Source organism: Rhinolophus sinicus, chromosome 13 (genome assembly GCF_057876585.1).
Source record: "Rhinolophus sinicus isolate RSI-liver-muscle chromosome 13, RSI-T2T, whole genome shotgun sequence".
NCBI lineage: Eukaryota > Metazoa > Chordata > Mammalia > Chiroptera > Rhinolophidae > Rhinolophus > Rhinolophus sinicus.
In genome coordinates, this window is record NC_142513.1 from 4,365,933 (window position 1) to 4,388,481 (window position 22,549).

Below are 22,549 nucleotides of genomic sequence, written 5' to 3' on the forward strand. Positions count from 1 at the left end.
CAGCTCTAATGCACCATTTGGAGCAAAAATTAACGTAAGACCGGTATATTATATTTTATATTATATTATATTATATTATATTATATTATATTATATTATATTATATTATATTATATTATATTACATTGTATTATTATACGGCTCGGTCTTATATATTATACTATATAAGATCGGGTCTTATTTTACTAAATACGACCGGGTCTTATATTAATTTTTGCTCCAAAAGATGCATTAGAGCTGATGGTCTGGCTAGGTCTTATTTTTTGGGAAACATGGTACCACAGACTGGGCGATGGCCGTGATGACCCAAAGGGCAGCGCTGATGTGTCCATGTGATGCTGGGGAGTGAGTTTCCTTCTAGTACTTTGTCCACTTCCTCTCCCCACCCCACCCTTTGGCCCTCACCCAGTGGGGTAAACTACAAAAATAAGAATGCATGCCAGGGGCAGCCAGTTAGCTCAGTTGGTTGGAATACGATGCTCGTAGCACCAGGGTTGCCAGTTCGATCCCCACATGGGCTACTGGGAGCTGCGCCCTCCACAACTAGATTGGGACATCTGCTTGACTTGGAGCTGATGGGTCCTGGAAAAACACACTTAAAAGTTTAAAAAAAAAAAAAAAGAATGCGTGCCAGGTATTTTTCAGGGACCCACTTGCTTTCAGCAAGTATGCAGCAGGTTTTCCTTATTCGCTTTGGAAACGGGTGCTCACCTTAAAATGTATTTCTCAGTGTATTGATGTGAAATTCACAACAGACTTACATACAACAGGCTTCAGTGATTTACTCTTTTATGTTTGCCTTGTGGTAACTAACACCTATTGTGCTAAAAAAACTCTCAAAACTGCGGCCACAAGGGATCTCCCTAGTAAGATCTGTGAAATAGGGGAATAAACCTCACTTAGCAGGAAGTCTTGCAGAGCTGTGAAATGCTGGTAGCTTCTGGTGGTCACCCCAGCACCGCCTGGGGAAACGGCTTGTGCTGAACTGTCTTTCCTAAGCATTGTCTCCAGGACAGACTTCCCACCAGGCCCTCTGGAGAGAGGGACTGGCTTCAAAATATAAAAATAACAACCCCAAATAAGTCAGTTTCAATAATGTCCACAGATCCAATCAATACTCGAGACCTCATTAGCGTTTCAACACATTCAATACATTGGAAAACAATTTGTCAGAAAACACTTTTGAGAAATTCCCTACTATTCAAGGTGACCATTAAGAAATCATTGCTGAGTATAAAAACTGCCAAATAATTTCAGAAGGAAAACATGCAAAAGATTTTCAAACAATCTGCAGTAAAAGAAGGTGTATTTAGGGTGGGATGTAGGTGCACATTAATATTTGATGTGATGAGCGGAGGTACCTCCAAATGGCAGATGGCCCAGGGCAGCAAAGTCCGAGGGAAACATCCTGCCAGCCAGTGTAGTTACATGTCTAGTAGCCACAGTTACAAAAGTATGACCAGGTGAAATTAATTTTATTATCCAAAATATTATCATTTCAACCTGTAACTGAAACAAAAAATGAGATGTTCGCCTTTTTGTACCAAGTCTGAAACCTGTGCATTTTACATTTATTCATGTCTCAATTCCGACTAGCCACATGTAGGTCTGGGCTTCAAAGTTCCTAACACACGTCTAAAAATGGCCTCTTTGCCACCAGTACCCATCTGGGGTGGAGATTTACGTTTCCAAACCTTCCCTTCCCAAACCAGGGCAGGGATGGGGCTAAGCGGTGAGCGGTGCTCACAGTCGCCCACACCACAGGCAACCAGGCCTCAAGACCCCATAAGGAAACCAACGGGGACATTCAATTCTTAAGTAGAAAAATCAGGCCTCTGGCCTCTGAAAGTGTTGCTTTCAGCGTTTCCTAAGGAGGCCATCAATCTTTCTAAAGATAAAAGTGTATTATTTTAAAGAATATTCTTCTAACAGGATAAATAAGCCTTTGGTTCCACTCTCCAAGTATCTTACAAGTTTAGTAACGCAGCAAACAGGGACCCAAAACTTAACTTCCTTTAATAAACTTGAATCCGTTCAATTGAACACAGGAACGTGTTCCCTGACGGCGGCGGCATTGGAAGTATTGGCGCCATCTGCTGGCCGCACCAAAACACAGCCCCCCACACCTCGGCCCCCACCCCATGGGAATCCTCTTACAAAGGTCTCAGGACAACATTTTTCTCCCTGGGGAGAGGCGTCCCACGGACGCCCCCCTTTTCTGGAAGTTACACAGTGGAAGCTAACATTTGAGCACTTATTTCAAGCCAACCATGGAAGCCCTCTGCAGGTTTGAACTCTGAATACTATCTTTCACGATAACTACTTTTAATGTCTCCCATTTTACAGATGAGGTCGCTGAGGTTCAGAGAAGTTTAAATCGTCTGCTCAGAGTTGGGAAGTGACAGAGCTGGGATTTGAGGGCAGGAAGTCTGACTCTGCGTGCAGTTCTTAACTGCAATGCTGTGTGGACATTTCAAATGTCATTATTATAATCAATATAATTACCCCTCCCATTGGGGAGGAAAGCGTTATGGCTAATTCTCATGGCAGTATTACTCGAGCTTACTCAACCCCAACAACCCATCCTAAATCATACAAGCAACAGGGACAGAAATCCCAACCCAGGATAGTAAAATATGTAATGCTTATTACACACACAAACACACATTACGTCATGCAAAACAGTACTACCATCACCGTGTGCGATGTGCTGGAATAATCTGTATCTTCTGTGACACCCATTTTTAAAAAAGTACTAGCTGCAACTATAGTTATTTTACAACCAGCAAAAGGGTCATGATTTAATCTGGAAAATGCTGGCTTTCGTGGGACATGTGTTTGGTTCCTGTCTTACAAAGCCCCTCCTTCAAAGGAAACTCAAATTTTGCACCAAAAACAAATTTTCCCCACATCACCCCCTAAAAGGCAGATGGGTTCTACCAAGTAGGCTACAACACATAAAATAACATCACCTTAACAGAATTTCCCAGTGAGGTATGTTTGTCCCTTGAAGGTGATTTTGGTGGTACATGTTGTCTTGTATTATTTCATGGCTCGTATTTATTAGGTTGGTGCAAAAGTAATTGTGGTTTCAAAGGATGAAAAAAAAAATTGCAAAAACAGCAATTACTTTTGCACCAACCTAATATTCTTTCATTTTCATTGTATTAATTTTTAGGAGTACCACTTTGGGCAAAAGATATTAATTTTCCATACACTTGAATTCTTTTCTCTAACTTTATGGCAACAACAAATGTCCTTTTGAAAGGCAACTATGCTTTTAAAACGTGGATCGCTTTAAAGAAAAGGAAGCAAATGACAATGAAAGCCGGGCCGTGTGCTTGGGAAACCTGCGGGAACTGGCCCGCTAACCCACGGCCGCGCGCCTGAGTCGCCATTTCTCATGAAGGACAGTCCCTCACTGCAGTAAGCCCATGCTCACATCGCCTGCCAACCCCCACGCTCGTGACAGATGGAGCCACCCTAGAGGGGGTTTAGGCGGGCAGGGTCAGCAGACCCGACTGGGGCGGGCACAGGCACGGGCATGCACACAAAGCACATTTCCATGCTTTTTCCAGGACCTGCCCCCCCTAGAACACGGGGTCAGACCAAACATGACAGGAACGGAGACAAGCGCTCCTGAATACAACTCCTAAAGCTGAACACGTAGTCCTCTCCACCCGTTCGCGTCCACACTCAATAACCAAGAAAGTGGTGTTACCAACACGGAGGACAAAAGCCTGGCAAAACCAAACGGAAGAATCAAGTGAAAGCAAAATGTGGACCGTAGAATCCAGGTGGTAGGTGTATGTTCGCTGTAAATCTCTCTTCTGTACGTTGAAAATTCTCATATGTTGGGAAAACATAAGTGAACCACCTAACACGTCTTTTCCGAGGTTTGGAGCCTCTGTTCTATTTTTAACTGGGTAGCCAGTAAATTTTTAAAGGCAGAATGACCTCACATTAAGTCAGGATTACACTTCTTTTTGAAGTAGATGCCATCAGACTTACAAACACCTATTGAGCACCTGTTGTATGCAACATACAGTATGGTGCCCTTAGGGCACGGAAGTTGAAGATGGAGATTTCAAGACCCCCTAAACCTTAGGAAACATGAAAACAAGTATCTTAAGAAGTTTAGTGATTTCCACAAATACCTTCTGGCTCATCGCTTTAAGCTCCTGGTGGGCAACGAGGCCCTCGCTCCCTCACTCCTGCTTCTGGCCACAGGAGGCCAACCTGAGACTTGGGCAAATGTTTCAAATTTGCCAATTACATAAACTATCCCCTTGGTAATGTGGCAAGGCGCAATCATGGGAAAGAACACTCTAAAATCCTCACGACTTAGATTTATTATTTTGTGGTCATTTTCAACCATAGCTTGTAAAAAGAATAATGACGCTAGGGCTCAACTAAAGCTGTAAATCTATTCCCACCTCTAACGAAAGCTGGTTGCTGAGACAGTCAAGCTTCGCTCTCCTCACAGCTCTTTCCCACTTGCTCTATCTACCTGGGCAAACAGATCCCAAAGCCACAGGGCTGACTCATAACGGGGAGGGGAAAACAAGCTGTAAACAATTAACTTGAAAATTCAGATTTCTTTTTCTAACAGTACCTGCCCTTTTCTCTCCCAAAAATAACTTTTCAGGCTAAAAGACAGAGCCAAAGAGTTAATGGGTCTGAATTCATTTGTGATCCCACTACCAAAGAATTTAAACCATGGAGGCAACCTCTTCCAGCAAAACATTTTATTTTCATTGCTTTTTGAGTAGGAAATACATCTTACATTATCGACACCAGATTTCCAGACTCAGCAAGTTACTTTACATATCAGCCCCGAACGGTAAAGCATAAGAAGCATTTGGGATCACAGGGTAAGAACACAGCAACAGACTCAAAAGTCAAACATGAATTAAGCCGAATTTCATTTGGTACTTACCAATCAGGAATTGTAAATTACATGAACAAAGCAGCACCCCAAAACTACCACTACCGGGGGCACAAGTAAAGAGCACTTCCCATGCCAGGAACGTGGGTTCTGACTTGAAGGCCACACAAACACGCCCAGAGGCCTGTCCCTCAGCACAAGGACACTCCCCATTTCAGTCACCAGGAACAGCTGCCCAGCGTAGCCAAAAAGCACCGGGGATGGTGGAGACAGGAATGAAGGAGGGAAGAGAAAACCGCACTCAAACCGCCCACCAGTGGTTGGAGAGGTTGCTAGACACCGCATGTGGTAGAGTCACAGCTCAGGACTCCATTTCCTAAGGAGCAAGATCTCTGCATTTCCCAAAGGGCATGAGAAGTCACAAATGAAAACCCAACAATGCTGCAGCACATGATGGCCCCTTCAGGGCCTACGGGATGGGCGGGAAGATGGACAAAGGGAGCTTAGCAGGCAGCCTTCAGAATGCTTTATTACAAAGTACAGTACAGGGTTCATGAAATGTTTCCCAGCGTTCTCTAACACAGACATTGCTGAACGAAGCTCTGTGAAATCCTGGTGGCCGCCCATGAATCTAACTTCTACAAAGACACCACCCCCCTGAGCTACAGAGGAAATCTGTATCGGGCAGTGGAATGGAGAGACTAACAGTTGCTGCGGCCCGCTGGGCCCCTGACTGCTAAACAGTGCCATTGTTTTCCCCAGGGGCTGAAATCCACATCCATGGCTGACAACCCTCCAAAAGCTGGGATCCAAATTCGTACAGATGAGGCAGCGTGGAGAGCAAACAACTCTGACAGCCCACCAGTCTCCGCCATTACTTCTTATTCCTCGGTTTCAGCTCTTCAGCTGCGTTACGCAGGAAAATGTAATTTTTCTTTTGGGGATTATAAAATTCATGTCCCTAAAGGGGGAAAAAAACACAGTGATCTTATTATGAAAAGGCAAAAGTTAGCATTTTGTGGGCACTTTCTGTATGCCAAGTCCTGTGCTACAGGCATGAAGCAGAAACCTCTCTGAAGGAACTAAACAGGCAGATGGAGAGGAGAGCCAGAGGGTAAACAAAAACTTCAGTCCTCAGAGATGAGCCTGAGGATTTGGTGGAAATCTGTCTTCAGTGTCCCACCTTGGAGGAGTTTGTCTTTCAGGTGTTGACTCTTTTTAACCTGCTGCCACTTTCGAGCCATGATGGCTGCCCTCGGGGAGCAAGGCCCCTGGGCGCCGGTGGGTGATTACCTCTGACCTCAGGTTTCCCGGGACAGGAGACCTCTGACCTCCCAGGGGCAAGGGCTCCTCCCAGGGCGAGCTGCCCCACAGACCGAGCGAGAAGGGGAAATACGAGTGAGTGGTGGTTAGTGTGCCCGCTTGTGCCCATGAGGGGTGCAGTGGGCCCGGGGACCCTCACCTTGGACCAGTCGTAGCTGGAAGCATACGCAAATATGTTCCCATTGTGATTGAAGCAGCAAGCTGATATCGGCTGATCTAACTGTTCTGAAGTTTTTAGTTTTGTTCTGGCATCTTTGTCCCAAAAGCTGAATCTACCATCAGATCCCACAGTTGCAAGCGTACCGTGAACAGGATGGAATGCGATTCCATTCACCTGTAAAGATTGACATGCATGATGAAAAGTAGAGACAGGAAGGAGAAATCCGTTTGGCCAATGTGTGCTTCTTGCTTCAGTTAGGAAAGAGAACGCACGGACAGTCCTGTGGTCCGAGCTGGCTGCCTGCCGAGCACAGGACAAACCAGCCACGCTTCCAGACCAATTGCCAGCCCAGAACTGAATCTTGTCTCTTGGTATGAACACGAGTCACAGAACTTAACAACTGTGCAGTTAGTGACACCATGGCCCGAACCTCAGGAAAATGACATTTTCTTGCTTAGCAAACAGAATTCTCGGTTTTTATTAATAGCTAAGTCTATAAACTGTCTACCAGCACCATGAAGGAGGGGAGACTCTCCTCCAAAAGTCTGAAGCTTGCATTCAGAAGCAAATAGAGAACAAAGATAGTCAACATGTTCATAAAAACAGAAAACTGAAACCTACAGTATAAGCCATTTATCTCCAGATGAGAACTCACTTGATGACACAATGATTTTTTCTGATCCCGTAATGACTCAGCTTCCCCTCCAAGCCTACTTTCTGCTGCATTGTCAAGTTTAAAGTTCTAAAACATACCGCATAGATGTCCTGAGGGGCTGAAGTATTGGTTCCATTAGATCGGTGACATTTAAAGGTAAAGTTATCCTTGGCACTGAAAAACAAAGGCCCAACTAAGTTTTCCTTTAAAAAAACAAAGCCTCAAGTGAAAACTTGCAAGCTGATCGTGTCCCACTTACGGATTTGGGGGGTTGATGTAGTGAATAGCGACTCTCCCCTCGATACTTCCCAGGGCAAAACCAGTCGGCTTGTTCTGTTTGTCTTTAAAAATAGCTACGCATCGATGCTAGTTTAAGAAAAACAGAAAAGTATATTATCACAATGTAAAACATAACATTTCATCACTAATTTGAAGGTAACTGATTTTTACCCCATGTTTGGGTTTTAGAAGAACCAGAAACGTGTTACTCAAATGTGATAAAGAAGATACTTCTCTTCCTCCACTAAGCACTATTTCCTAGTAACTGTTTAATAGCCACTTGTATTCAGCCACATGATTTTATAGATAAACAGCAGAGCACATGCTTCTACCCAATTGCTCGTTCTTCCTCTGCCACCCTCTGAAGGCCTAGCCATCACCCCAGCAGCGCATCCCCCTGGGACCTCCACCAGTTCCCATTTTAGCGCTGGCACCTCGTGGGGAGCAAGACATATCGTTCTGATTCGCAGCCCACCACTGACTAGGTGGGCGCCCTTCATCAAGTCACCCCGTGTTTCTGTGCCTCCGCTTCCCCAGCAGGAAAGTGAAGTAGCGTCTGCCTGGCGATCACAGGGGAACAAAGGTCAAGTGGGTCAGCGGCTGGGCCAGCACTTTCTAAACCATGAACATGTTATGCAGATGTGACACTCTGCCCTTGATCCAACACTGAGTCTGGGGACCCAACGGAGGGTTTCCTGGAGTCTACAAAAGACCCCACAGAAAGCCCACGACCCAGCCTCCTGGGGCAGAGGAGCAGGGGCTGAGGCACACATGGGTCCTCACTTCTGCCTTCTGGCCTAACCAACATGACCACCTACTCCCCAAACTGGGCATTTTGACTCCTGTGAGTTCAGTCAGGTACTGGGGCAGGACCAGGGCCTGGGGGCTAAACCACACTAGACGAAGGTGAAGAGCCATTTCTGTTATCATGATGCCAGAGCATGCAAATTTCCTATGTGGAAAATTGTACGCTAGTTCTCTTTGTGGAATATTTGCCTTTTTTTGTTTTTTTCAATAGCAAGCCCATTACTTCTGTGAATAAAGAAAACATTAACTAAGAGACAAGCGTCTCTAAGTTCTTAGAGGATAGGAGGAACCACGGCTGGTCGAGCTGTGCCCCCCAGCTCAGCACAGCATCTAATGCACAGACCAGGAACCGCACAACTCCAGGGGTGCAACTTACAAGAACATAACTATACAGTGACCCTATGCGAAGACTCATGGCATCCGTCCCATAACTAACGAAAGGCCAGGCTGCCTAGCAGGGGTGGCAGGAAGTGAAGCCAGACTAGACTAGGTCTTATCAAGGAGTTTGGGATTTACCCAGAGGGCAATGAGCAGTCAGTACTGAGCTGAGAGCAGGGGTGCGGCAGGTCCGATGTGTGGTTGTAAGAGCCCGCTGACTCCTGTGGGGGAGGGAATGGAGCAGGGCACAGGTATAAACTCTTACTGTCACTCAACTGTGAAGGGAAAAGAGGATCTAGTGGTACTGGAGGAGGGTGCAGGGTCAAGAGAGGTTTGTTTTCATGGATGAATTAGACTTGAGCATGTTTCAGTGCTAATGGAGAAGTACGAACAGGGCGAGAGATTGAAGATACAGGAAGGAGGTGGGTGATCAACAGCCTAAGGTTCCCGAGAGGGTCGGGGGGTGGGGGTGGGGGTCCCACCACAACACTGTCTTGGAGAACACTGTCCCACCGAACATGTGGGAAAGGGCAGGGAAAGTGCAGGTGCGGGCAGCTTTCTACTGCAGACTCAGCAGGAGGAAGAGGAGGAAGTTCCCGACCACCAGCTTTTTTTCTCAGTAGGAGCTGATCTGCACTGAGACACAGGAGGGAGTGTCTAGGAGTTGAAGAGACTAAAAAAGATCTAAGAGTCCATGGCAAGTGAAAGACTGAGCCGAAGAGGAAAACCTAGTGACCGTCTGGACATGATGAAGGCACAGCTGAAAGCTATGCATTTATTCACAATGGAACCAACCCACTGAGGCGCAATTTTCTTCCGTGGCATCCAACTATCCAGGGGCAAGTTTGGGGAGGACAGGAAAGGGGGGCTTATCTAGAGACAGAGAATATTCACTCACTAAATATTTGTATCCTCAGAGTCACTCCCTTTGAAAACACTTACAGGTGTTTAAAAGTACAAGTTTACTCCACATGCAGGCGTATGACAGGTGCTACATACATGCTTCTTGATTGGCTTATGACTCACCTGATGTTTCAGTGGAGATTCTATCCTCCTGAATTCAGAAGGCTGGTTCTCTAATTGATAAACAATCAGTCCCCTCTCTGCAGTTGCCACCACGGCCATAGGATATATCTAGGACATGGAGGAAAGCAGACACATGCTGGAAATAAAGGACTGTGCTCTTTATTTTGTATTATTCCCATCCTCCCCAGCCAGAAGTGTGCTTTTTTTATACCAAAGCATTGGATCAACTTTTTAGAGTCACAAAAATAAGCCTGAATTTTTTCTTTGTTTAAAAATCCAATGTTATCAACATGTTTCATGAAAACCTAGAGAAATCGTATTTGAAAGTAGAAGATTCATATATTTTTACTTGTTTTTTAAAACTATAAAATATGTGAATACTTAGACGATATACTATTACGCTATATTTCACTCCAGTCTTTTTTCTGAGCATTATACATACATACGTGTATATTTTTACGTAACCTGTATCATTAACTCAGAGTGTGTATTCCAAGAATACTAGTAGTGACCGTCTGACAGTCTCTCCAGTGAACCTACTACAGAGTTCATTAAACCATGTCTGTCTCGTTGTCCCATGAAATCATGTCCGATGTTTCACTATATTACACATAACAAAGACCATTTGAATCTTTATTTTTCTCATGACAAATTCCTACCAGTGGAATTACTGGGGCAGATGGTACAAAACTTTAAGCCTTATGACTAAACAGACGGAGAAAGTTCTTCAGTTTCTCTCCCACTCAGACAGTCCCCAAAGATCTAGCGTACACCAGGAAGTTACTGCTCGTTTTCCTATAGCCGCACGATAAATGTCACATACTGATGGCACATAGCTATCGATATATTAGGTTGGTGCAAAAGTAATTGTGGTTTAAAAGATTAAAAATAACTGCAAAAACCGCAATTACTTTTACACTAATTTAGTATTTGAAAAACAAGTAACCAAAACCCTTGCCACCTAGTTTTCAGTAATTCAGGAACAAATGCAGCACACAATTCTCCTGCTTTGAGATGACTGAGGCGATGAACTACACCCCATGCAGCTATTACTAAAGTCGAGGGATAGCATAAAAAATGCTTTCATGTTTTAAAGGAAATAGGTATTGTTAGCTATTCCTTACCACGTCAGCACAGTAACACCTTTCAGGGAGTTGCAAAACCATCATTGGATTTGATGATCGCGTATCCCAAAACTAAAAGAAAAAAAAAGCCAGGAAGTGAACCCTCAGAGCTAAAGCCCACAGAGTGGAGTAAATGCAGAAGTGCCATCTTGGCTGGGCCATGCGGTCCTCAACAGTGTGTAGTATATGTACCTTCAAAGTCTTATCCCAGCTCCCGGTCATCACACAGCTGTAGTTTGGTGCTTTGATCCAATGTATAGTTTTAACGGGAGCATCATGCTTTCAACAAGACAAAACCAAAACAGATGAAGGTAAATGTAACAATGTGCTGAACAGCTTTAGTACTGAAAATCCAAAGAGAAGGCACTAATTTAAATATTGACGTCATACCAAACAAAAAGGAAATCTTAGCCCTTCCCCATGAGCAAAACATTCAGTGTAACATGAGAGCGTTTATCTACCTTCCGTTCTCAAGTTTGATTTCACCCATAATTAACTAGCATATGAGTGAAAGTCACCCCTCCCTAGGGAGATGCTCAGAAGTAACCAGCAGGGAACTCCACCACCGTTTACTTCCTTACTGATGTGACATGAATCCACAGATCAAGGACATGCTTCTCACACACAGCACTGTGCTCTAGAGCATGTGGTGCCTTCCTGAGAATGTTTCGGTTCCACGGGCTACTCCTCAGCAGGCCAGACGCTGTGGCTCCAGGCCCGCTCCGCTTTGCTACCTCCGCCTTCCTCGGCAGCCTTCACACAGAACCTGCCCGCTGTCCCTGAGGAGACTCTCAGAGCTCGAGGGGCATGTGGAAGGGCTCCTCTCACGGCTGTACCTCTCTCCCTAGTAGCAGGACCTGGCACACAGCAGGCATGTGTTCAATCCTGGCCGGGTGAATGAGCGACCAAACGCGTTGGTACAAGGGAAGCCTCTCACAGCTGCTGGGATGTCCAGCACGTGAACGCTGAGGGCCACCTGGAACATCTGTCTTTTACAGATTTAAAGTCACTAACTCCTCATGGTGCCATCCTCACCCACACGGAGTGGAGACCCAAGATAAAACCATCTGTGAAAGACTAGTAGGAATGAGAACGGATACAAATCTGGTGTTACTTTTGTATGAAAGGGGGGGTTTCTGGTATACTTAAATCTAACTGATAAATTTGGTATAGTCAAACTGATCTTTTCTGTAATCGAGAATTATAGTTATAATTGAAGAGTCATCACAACCCCGGGCACCAGCCCTTTTTAGAGGGCAAGTTTCTATTACCTGTGCAATTTGTATTGCTTGGTTACTGTTAAGGTCCCACATTTTGGCAGTTTTATCACAAGAAGCCGTAAATACTTTGCTCCCATCCTAAAATGGAAAAAATCTGTTATTCTAAGAAAAAGAAAATCTATATGCATATTTAGATGTTAGGCTGAACATATTCAGGCAGGTTTTGTTCTGCAATTTTTATTTTTCCAGTTATTTGAGGCTACCATATTGTAAACTACACTGTTACATACAAAACACATTTTCGGCTCTATTTTTTATTATTTTTCCAAGAGATGGTATGTAAACAGGATAAAACAAATTCAAATGGCACTTAAAAGTTATATAATGAAAACTGTCTCTCTCCCACCCGACCCTAGCTGTCCTGTCAGAGGCAGTCACGGGCCACTGACATATCCTTCAGGAAAAGACTCTGCATATCGTGTATCTATGTGTAGTACCAGAGGCCACTTAATTTTTTTTTTTTAATGTTGATCAATTTCAAGCCCTCACAAAAGTTGCAAAAATAAAACAATGAATACCTGTAAACCTTTCATCTAGATTCACCAATTATACACATTTTGCCACATTTCCTTTCTCTCTATACACACATACATCTATACTTGTTAGTTTTGTTCAGCTCCATATTAGCATCATTCCAAAAAGCATGCAATAAAACTACACTCACTGTGTAATGGTTTGTAAAATATTCACATACAGAAGTCATAAAGTAGGTCAGACAAATATGAAGTACAAGATAATTATTAAAAAGTACTAAATGGAAAAGTTTGGACCAGTGGTTGGCAAATCTTTTCTTAAAGGGCCATTTCTTTAGTAAATATTTAAGTCTGTATAGTTCTCTGTTGCAACTCCTTAACTCGGTCACTACAGCTTGAAAGCAGCCATACACATTATGTGAATGAATGAGTGTGGCTGTGTTCCAATACACTGTTTACAAAAATAGGCCATGGGGCACATTTGGCACCGAGGCCATAGTCTGCTGATCGCTAGTGCCAACTATTTCATTTCTGGTTCCATAGCTCAAAGATTGACCACCATCCTCCCCTGTCAAAATATTTCTTCCCATGTGAAATCACCAGTCTCCATCTGAAATAATACCTGCTTCTCCATTAATGAAGTTATAAGGATGTCCTTGGAAAGATACTCATGTAAGGATGCTGGCTGAAACACTGGCCTGAGTCTTGTTATAAAATACCGACCCTCCCAGCTGTGATCAGCACTGTGATGGGGGTTGGGGGGAGCAGCACGCCACATCCCACTGGACAGAGAGAGGCTAATCTGTCAACAGGCCGACCAGGCCAGAGAAATGCTACCTGTAAGTGCTCACCCAGCTGCTCTGAGGCCGACCTGCTCTGCCACACAGCAACCGTGTCCTTGGAATCCTGAAGAACCACTTTCACCAAGTTAGCCTTTTCTGCCCCAAAAGGAACTGTGGCTCTTTGGTGCTTCTGTGCCTTTACAAACGTGGTTTCCTCTCCTGGAATGCCCTTCCCCCTCCCCCAGGCTAGTTCATGCTCTTCCTGGAAGCCGCTATGAGGGAGGCTGTCCAGGGCACGGGCTCTGGAGACAGGCAGTCTGGGTCTGGGTTCAGCCATTCACTTGCTATGTCCCTCAGGCCAGTACCTAGGCGCTCCGTCACAGGCACCATGCAGATTAGGTCTGGCTGTCATAGACTGCCACTCTCTGAAATCCTTTTGTGTTCGCGTCTGTCCTGAGAGCACGAGTTCCGCGAGCACAGGACTTACCTACTTTGCCTCCTGTGATGTCCACTGGATCCCCAGTGCTTTAGCATACTAGAGGTGCCTGCTAACTATTTGTTGAAATAAAGAATGCTATTATCTGTTGTAGTTATTATCTTCACTTTATATGTGAAGAAACAGATGCAGAAAGGTGATGTACCCTGCCAAAGTCAAAACGCTGGAGGAGATAGAGCTGAAATCTGAACCGAGGCCTGGACTGGATGAGACGATGCTCAAAAAGCTACAGGCACGAGGTTCCCTTTTCTCTCAACATTCCGCTCAATTCTTGCCCTTTAATGAAGCGTTCACGGCATCCTCCCCAAACTTCGTAAGCTGCATTCATTGTGTAAATGCCAACAGCCGCTCAGTAACGTTTGGGAAACAATCCCTGTGTCACTTAACTCTGCTTCTTATCATACTTTATCAGAAACTTTACAATTCTGATCTGCCACCAGATCAGCAAAGAAAGACAGGCAAAATAAAATAGCAATATTTAAAATCTATTCAAGTTGCTATTTTCCCACATGTAAATTAAAAATAAGTTTTATCTGTAAAAAATGCATCACTTTGCATGTTTTCTTATATCTATTATTAGTGTCATAGTAACTCGATCAGATACGTCAGGAATACACCTTACAGATGATAAAAATGCCTTAGAGAATCCTGTCATAGCTAATATCGTAAAGGGAGAAACTCTGGCTCCTAAACTACCTCAAAATGTTTATAAATAGAATCAGTTTTTATCAATAAGCTAAATGAGACTGCATAAATACATGCTGTAACTTAAAATGACAACATAAACTAGAGCAGCTTGGTGTCTCCCACAAAGTCAAACACAGAACTTACCATAGGACCTGCTAGCCAACTACCATTTACCCAAGACAAACGAAAACTCTGGTTCACAGAAACGCTGTACACAAATGCTTACAGCAGCACTATTCAGGATGATCAAAATGGGAAACACCCCAAAGGTCCTTGTACTGGGCGGTGGTGAACTAATGGTGATACTTCCAGACAGCACATACCGATCGGCAGTAAGAAGGACAAACTATGACCGACACCACAACCTCGACGGGTCGCAAATGCGTTTTCTGAGTGAAACAAGCCAGACTCAGGTTACACGCTACAGGATTCTGTTCATATGACATTCTGATAAAGGCAAAACTACAGGGACAGAAAACACATCAGTGGTTTCCAGGAGCTGGGAGTTGAGGAGGTATGACTATGAAAAGGCAGGAGGGAATTTGGGGACTAATGGATCTGTTCTCTATTTTGACCACAACTCTACGCACTTCTCACAACTGAAAGAATTATACACTAGCAAAGATTCAGTGTTACTGTTTGCAAGTCACATCTAATTAAGCTGACAAAAAATGCCTATGAGGCCCGGGAGGGACCTTGAGGCTTAGCCTCCTTTGCATGGAGGTACATCTATCTGCCACTGACTGTCAGTCAGGCCCCTTTGTTTTCTCACTGCTGCTGGGTTCAGCCACCAGGAGGAGAAGGGCTGGGTGTCAGTCCCCCCCGCCGCCCCTGCCAATAGCTACAGCTTTTCCTGTGGCTTGCCATAGGTACTTCACTTTCTCTATTGGTTTCTCTGTAAATAGTCCTTTCCTTAACTTCTCCTCAATCAACAATAACACCAACACAAAAAAGGAAAGAAGGAAGGAAGGAAAGAAGGAAGGAGAAGCGAAGCACAGAGGCAAATAAATTTGAACATGTTCACTCACATTGCTGATGTTCAAGGATCAGGGAGGAAAGAAACCAAAAGACTTCAAATGTTTAACAACAGCAGATGGTCATTTTCACCCCCTACGATTTATCTTCTGAGATAGTACATTTTAAAACAACGTAAGCCCATGGCATCTTAAAGGTAGGAAAGGTTTCAAGAAATCATCTGATCCTTCATTCAGGGTACCGTGCCAATACAATAATGGATTTTGAAGTAAGAAAAGCTTTCAGAGAGATTAAAGCTAAAGCTACCACATGAGGAACATCAATAAACTGCTGCATTTACACTCAGAAGCTTAGAACTCCTGCAATGTGTATACAAGCTGTTTGTGTTTTGGATTACATAACACCAGAAAATACACAGCTCTTCTGAATCCTTCACAGAAGAAAACAGAAGCACGGAGTGAGACTCACATCGCTCCAGCACACGTCTAGCACAGGCGCAGAGTGCACCTGCTGGGCTTTTGGTATCGTCTGCCCACTGTCCTGGACTTCCCAGCAGCGAACCTACAGTAAGACAAATTAATGCCGACACAGAAATTTAGATAAAGTACATGTATTTAACACCTAAAAACTAATGGGGTACAACTGAAATACACATGGACTTCTCTTATCAACCTAAGTATCTAACTTCAAGAATAAAGCAATTGAAAAGTATATGCAAGTAGCTATTTTCCTATTGTTATTTCTAAGCCATTAAACCAGATTCTTTTGCCTTCACCTAACATTGCAGATTATTTTCTCATCACCGCTATGAGCTATACCTATCTGCTAAAGTAGAATGCCATCCATTACCATTCAGAGAATCAAGACCGAAGTGGAACTTACCTTTCTTCTCAGAATACTTTACTTTGACTTTTTATATCATCATTTTCCTGATTATAAAAGTAATGCATTTTAGGGACTTCATAAATACAAGGAAATAAAAACCACCTTCCTCCCACCTGAAAACCAGAGTTGATAGTTCAGTGTGCTTTCAGTCCTTCTATGCACATATATTTTCTTCAAAAACTAGATTATACAGTATCTTCACTTTGGTAATTGCAGCTTTTCTCACTTGCATTAGTTGCCAAAAAACATTCTTCTAACATTTTTTAAGCAAAGAATCAACTGAAGTCTCTCCAAAAACTACATGTAGAAACCAAACCTGCTCAACCATGACTATCTTCCTTCCCCGCTGTTCCCCTCCCCAAACCCCCTCGCTGCACTGCTGACTCCCGGTTGCAGAAACTTTCCCCAAAACTATTAAAATGGTATTCCATCATACGGACATACCAAAAGTTACCATTGCTAGTAGATATTACAATTTTCTAAATTTTCACACATGAAGATCTTTTCAAACGAGGCAGTTATCGGGTCGTGGCTAGGAGCAGATTCCCAGCCAACTGTGTGGATCAGCATCCTGGCTTTGCCACTCAGACGCGAGCGCTGGGCCAGTTACTTGACTACTCTAAGCCTCACGTCAAGTTTCATAAGCTAGAGATGACAGTAGGTTCACAGTGCTTTAGCTGCTGTAGAGATTAATCCAGTTACACACAGAAAGTACACACCAGAGCCCCTCCTCAAACACCAGAAGGGGGAGTCACTGAGAGGGTATATAAACTTAAGGATTTCTGATAAATACTGCCAATTACCCTTCTGAAGAGCTGCAGCACTTTACATAACTAACCAGTAGTGCACGTCAGGCTTTAGCTTATCCTTGCCAGCACCAAGCACAAGTCTTTTAGATGTTTTATTTTTGTTAAGTTGATAGAAAAAAAAAGTCTATCACGTAAATTTGCGTTTATCTGATTGTAAGTGTGGTTGAATGGTTCAAGTTTCACGGGCCCCTTGAACTCCTTTTCTGAAGTGCCCCTTCAGATCCTTTGCTGATTTTTCTACCAGCTTTTATCTTTTTTTGGTACACTATGATTTTTTTGTCTTTCTTTTTTGTGTGTAACAGGTAAGAATAATGTCTGTGCAGAATCTGTGCTATATCTAAACTTGAAAAAGTTTAACATATGCCTGAAGAACACTTCCAGGATACCAAGAAGGAAAATTTGCGTATACCACCACGGACAACATTCATTCTCAGTGAACACTACATTTGATTTGGGAATACACTCCAAGATACTGGACAAGAGCAGGAACGTCTAGGAAAGGGCCAGGAATAACTTAAACTCAGCTTCATTTGCTTGGCAAGGATGGCGCCAAAAGGAAAGCTAACCTTGCCCATACGAAAAGACAGGACCCACGGAACACGCATTTAAGGGGCACTTACATCGTTAGCCCACGATCCTGCGATAAGAAAGTTCCCTGGCAAGGTTGGTGGGCTAAAAGATAGACAACCAATGCTGTCCTCGGGAGAGGATGTGACTTCAATATCCTGGGAGGGAGAAAGCCAATGTTAAAATGTATGCATCATCACAATTTCATTCAAAATTGCTTTCTTTCTCACTGAACACCTCAGAGTGGACTTTCCTTGTGTGCTCAAGAACTAACCGAATTAGATTTGTCTTACTTTGACAGAAAAGGAAGTGAAGAGACCAGTGAAAGTGCCAGCACTGCTGGGACTAGAAGCAGTGCTCTGCCTGAAATGCCCACACCCGCGTTTCCAGGCGACGGCCCACCAGCGCCCTCCTGTCCCAAAGGGATTCATCAGAGGTATCACCTGCCCCCTGCCCCGGGGAACTTCTGATTTCAACAGTGTGGGCCGGGCCCTGGGAACCTGCAATTTTAACAAGCACCTCGGCCGATTCTGGTGATTGGGAAAGTCAGGGGGAACAGGACACTAGTCCAGGGGACACAGTTTCTGTGCTCCAATGTCTGTGAAAGCGGCTAGACAAAGTTTCAGAGCTTTCACCCAAAGGAGGCTCTCAGCTATGTCGGTGTTTCCCGCGGTCACTGCCGGGGGAAACTCAAGCCTGCGGAGCCCCCTCTGGTACCTTCATAGGGTTGTGGTTGTCTGTGGTTGTGCTGCCAAACATGCTGGTCCCACCAGTTCCAAAACCCGAGGTTGTACCAAACAGACTCATTTTGACCCTAAAAAAGAATGGACAATATTAAGGACAGGTCCTTTCTTAAGTAACAAATATCACTGAGAGGCAATATAAAGCTAATTAAAAGTTACAGAAGGGAAATAAAGTCTAAATGGCTTGATGCCAGGTCTCTTTCTTTTGAAAAGCTCTAAATACGCGCATATGCTAAGCAGAGTATTTTTTTAAAATATACTTTCTATTTTAGAGTAGTTTTAGATTTATAGAAAAATGTAAATGTAAGCGAGTTCCCATCCACCCCACATGCAGTTTCCTTTTCGCATTTTCCATTAATAAACCAATATTGACGCATTACAGCAGAGTACTTTTTCAGTCACCAGCTAGAAAATCAATTCGCTCATTCTTGACACAGAGACACTAAGCTGAGCACCAGAAACACAACAGAAAGCCAGCCGAAGGCCCCATTATTCCAGGGTCCCCCTTAGTGAGGGTCCACTTTCTTCTTACTATTTCTGCAGGCTGGTTTCGGTCAATATCTCCGCATGATGTTATTATACTTACAAAAGCAACCAGTCCTGGCTGCGATTCAGCAATTTCTTTGCAGGAGAAATTTTAAAAAGTAACCCAGTCTGGTCTGTTTGAGCACCAAAAAGTCTAGACATTTACCAGCAAGAATCCCACTTTGAATTTTTTCTTGAGCACGCGGTCTGGTAGGCCTACCAGGGTTTGGACCATGCCACTCACCAGAGCTAGGCCCCTATTCTCAAGAGACCTCATTTTCCTGTTCTGCAAACACAGAATATTAACACCTTCTCCAGGGGAACTCAGATCCAATCAGATTATCTATGTAGAAAGTGCAGTGTCTAGGCCAGAGTGTGTACAATAAACAACTTTCCTTGCAAGGAGAAAGTCTATGTGTTATAATACTGACGACTCACGTGTTGATGCCACATTTTCATTCTGTCATAAGTTACCGTATTTTCACACGAACGTCAGTCACCTCTCCCAAAGGAGCCCAGGAGCTGAGTGACACTCACTAACAGGGTAGCATCTCTAAAGAAGACAACACAGAATGGGGAAACTGCTAGGATTTTAGGAAAGGCATTTGAGTTTCCCGAGCTTCATGAAAAATAAGCAAGTGCAGACATACTAGGTAAACGCAACAGCTATGAGCACATTAATATCTCAGAAAGCGACTTCGTGAGGACGTAGTGCTTGCCGACTACCTCTGTCTTGAATGTTTCAGGAATGTACTCGAAATACCAGTTAACTCATGAGCAAACAAAGCAACGACAAGGATTCTGCAATCAGAGCGCAGGGACTAGCCATATGTATGGTTTTGGACAGGTGACTTAACCTTGGTTTTCTCATCCACAAAAACAAGCACTAATGCCCACTTCACAGGGGCATGAAAACCAAGTGAGGTCACACACACAGTTCCCCCTCTTCAGCCATCAACCCGGCAGAGAACATTTCTGCCATTAGCGATGGACTCAGGGACGAGCGAGGCTCATTCAAGCACTAATCGGCCTATGTGGACCACGTGTTATGCAGGACGCCGGGAACCCTCCAGAACTTCAGAAGACGCCTGTCTCCAAGCCACCCAACCTCGCCTCCCTGAACACCAGCCACGCTGGCTCTGCTGGCTTCCTTTCTGCACGTGAGCGCAGCAAGCTCATCCCAGCCTTGGAGCATTCGCACTAGCTGCTCCTTCAGCCCGGGATCCTTCACCTGCCCCCAAGCCTCCAGCGGTCTCGGTTGGCATCTCCAGCTCCCAGTGGAAAAAGTGCCTCCCAAGAACTTGAGATAGAGATGTTCTAAAACGTGGTGATGTTTACACAACTGTATTTTCAACTCCCCAAACTCACCAACACGTACACTACAAACGGGTTACAGCAGGTACGTTACACTTTAACAACGCCGTCAGACGTCCCGGGGTGTTTTTAAAGCCGTCTCTTCAGAGGCTTCCCCGCCTTCCTAATCTAACATACCCGGCTTTCCATCGCATCCCCGTGTCTCCTTCACAGCGCCCGTCTCCATCGGGGATTTCTTGTTCGCCATCAAGCTCTTCCCCAGGACAATGCCAGCTCCCAAAGGGCGGAGCGCGGCCTGGGCGCTTCCCTAACACACACCCGGCGCTCAGCACAGCGCCTGGCCCCGGGCGGCTGGGGTTCAACACACACTTGCCTGCGGGGTGGTGGAGGCAGCGTGTACATGTACGTAACAAACACCTGGCGCAGGGAGACACAAACATAGGCTTCGTTTCGGAGAGTGGCCGGTGCCACGGAGGAAACTAGGCAGCCCGGCTTGGAAAGACTCAAACGAGACGCCCTTCGGGAGAAGAACGGTCACGGAAGGTCTCCGAGGAGGTGGCAGGTCGCTGCCATCAACTCTTGTGACCCTTCCCGGTGCCTCACAAGAGAAACGAGAGGTTTTAGACCCGAGGTGACCGCGAAGGCCCTTCCAACTCTGACGTCACTCCCAGGGGCCACTAACGAAGTTCGTCAACAGTCCGGCTCGCGCCCCAGTACCTCGCTGCCGGGCGCACTCGACCGAGGGGACCCGGCCTCGACGGCGCCATGGCGGCGGGTAACGGGAGAAGGCGGTGCGGGGCCTACCTGAGAGTCGCGTTGCGGCGGGAAGCCGGTGGCAAGGAGTGGGAGGGACTCGGGAGCCTGCGACGCCCTCCGGCGCGGAGGAGGCGAGGGCGAAGTGACGCGAACCAGAATCTTGAGAGGCCGAGGTCTTCTCACGCCGGCGGAGGAAACGGTCCCATTCACCGTGGAGACGTCGCGCATGCGCCTCGGAGCCACTTCCTGTCTGGCCCGGAAGGCAAGGAAAAAAAGGCTCTTCCTGCCGCAAGGCGGAGGCACATGCGCAGAAGCACTGTTGACGCCGAGAGGAAGTCCTTCTGCCAGCAGTTTGCGGATTGGTCGAAAGTTTACATTGCTGAGGGTCCGCTTTGATAAGTCCTCATCCTCGGCTGGTGGAGGGTAGTATTTTCTCTAGTGAATTCAAAGTCAAACAAAACTCTGATCGCCGTCAAGTCAAGTCCAAGGCCATCCTCTGAGAAGTTGACAAGACGCTGCCCGAGTTCCTGCCTTGGCTTCATTGTTTGCGAGTGGGGTATCGTGAGCCATCCGGGGCTCTCCGGACCTGTTTCCAGCTGTAATATGGGGATAATGATGCCTAACTTCCAGGGCTGTTCTTAATTAGTTTCAAGTGAAGTAACATACGTGAAAGACTTTTGCTAAGTGTAAGAGAAAAAAAGAGGAAGGCATCTCCTGAGATACATGCACTGGATCTTCCCCTTTCCTACTCAGTGTGGTCTGCATACCAAGAGCCTTGATATCTGCAGGGAGCTTTAGGATCCGCGGGATCTTGTCATAAAAAGCATATTCAGTAAGTCCAGGGTGGACCTGAGAACCCACATTCCTAGCGAAGTCTCCGCTGGGGTTGCTGGGCCACGCACCGCAGTTGAGCACCAAGGATCTGGGGCAGGTATTTAGAATCACCTAAGAGAGCTTTTTAAATCTCTGATGCCTGGGCCTCACTCTCAGATTCTGATTTAGTTGACCTGGGGTGGAGCTGAGGGAATTCATATTTTTTTAAGGCTCCCAAATGATTCTAAGATGCACCCAAGATTGAGAACCTCTAGTCTATATAATAATAATAAAAGTTATTTTGTTCACTAGATGACCCCCTCCTGAAATTTCCAGAGCAGTCCTATAGTTGCTATAATCTCCATTCTACAGACAAGGAAGGTGAGGCTGAGAGGTAACATGACTTGTCAGAGATCACACAGCTGGTAAGTAGTAGAGCCAGTGAAGTGGGTCCTGTGCCTAACTCTTCTACGAGCAAAACCCAGCAATCACCTCTGACACGGATGCCCTCCTCAACCACACTTTCACCCATTCTCTCCGAAATGGATCATCTCATAGCATCCTTCCTTTAAGCTTTCCAAGCTCTCTCAACCCTTATCACATTCTGCCTCATAACGTAGTGTATTTGCCTCATCTAATTTCCTTGATTTTAAACTTTGTCTTACTCCCATGTATACCCTTTGCAGCACCAAGCAGTGTCTTACGTATATTCAGTGTTAATATTTGTTGAGTTATATTGTTCTATGCCCGAGGAATCTTCCAGACGCACCTATTATGATGCAGATTCTTGTATAAGCTTACTTT

General features: G+C 45.0%; 1 protein-coding gene across 2 annotated transcripts; it reads right to left on the minus strand.

Annotated features, from left to right (window-relative positions):
• Positions 1 to 4,733: 4,733 nt before the first annotated feature.
• On the minus strand, positions 4,734 to 21,178 carry RAE1 (ribonucleic acid export 1). 2 transcript variants are annotated; one of them, XM_019748575.3, is made up of 12 exons: positions 20,981 to 21,178; positions 18,312 to 18,408; positions 17,648 to 17,752; positions 15,802 to 15,894; positions 11,912 to 11,998; positions 10,833 to 10,919; positions 10,641 to 10,712; positions 9,517 to 9,624; positions 7,286 to 7,392; positions 7,125 to 7,200; positions 6,351 to 6,545; positions 4,734 to 5,849 (listed from the first exon to the last, which is right to left on the minus strand). In XM_019748575.3, exons 2-12 carry the CDS (start codon positions 18,399 to 18,401, stop codon positions 5,763 to 5,765), a joined length of 1,107 nt encoding a protein of 368 aa, XP_019604134.1. In that variant the 5' UTR covers positions 18,402 to 18,408; positions 20,981 to 21,178; the 3' UTR covers positions 4,734 to 5,762. The 2 variants fall into 2 exon arrangements, with proteins under 2 accessions (XP_019604134.1, XP_074173342.1); XM_074317241.2 differs by lacking the exon at positions 20,981 to 21,178 and adding an exon at positions 20,354 to 20,524.
• Between the last annotated feature and the right edge of the window lie 1,371 nt (positions 21,179 to 22,549).

Coding starts and splice junctions, on each gene's coding strand:
- RAE1 (XM_074317241.2), bottom strand. Junction 7,201..7,285: donor TACATCAACCCCCCAAATCC/GTAAGTGGGACA, acceptor TTTGTTTTTCAG/TGCCAAGGATAACTTTACCT. Junction 6,546..7,124: donor CCCCTCAGGACATCTATGCG/GTATGTTTTAGA, acceptor CAATCTTTACAG/GTGAATGGAATCGCATTCCA.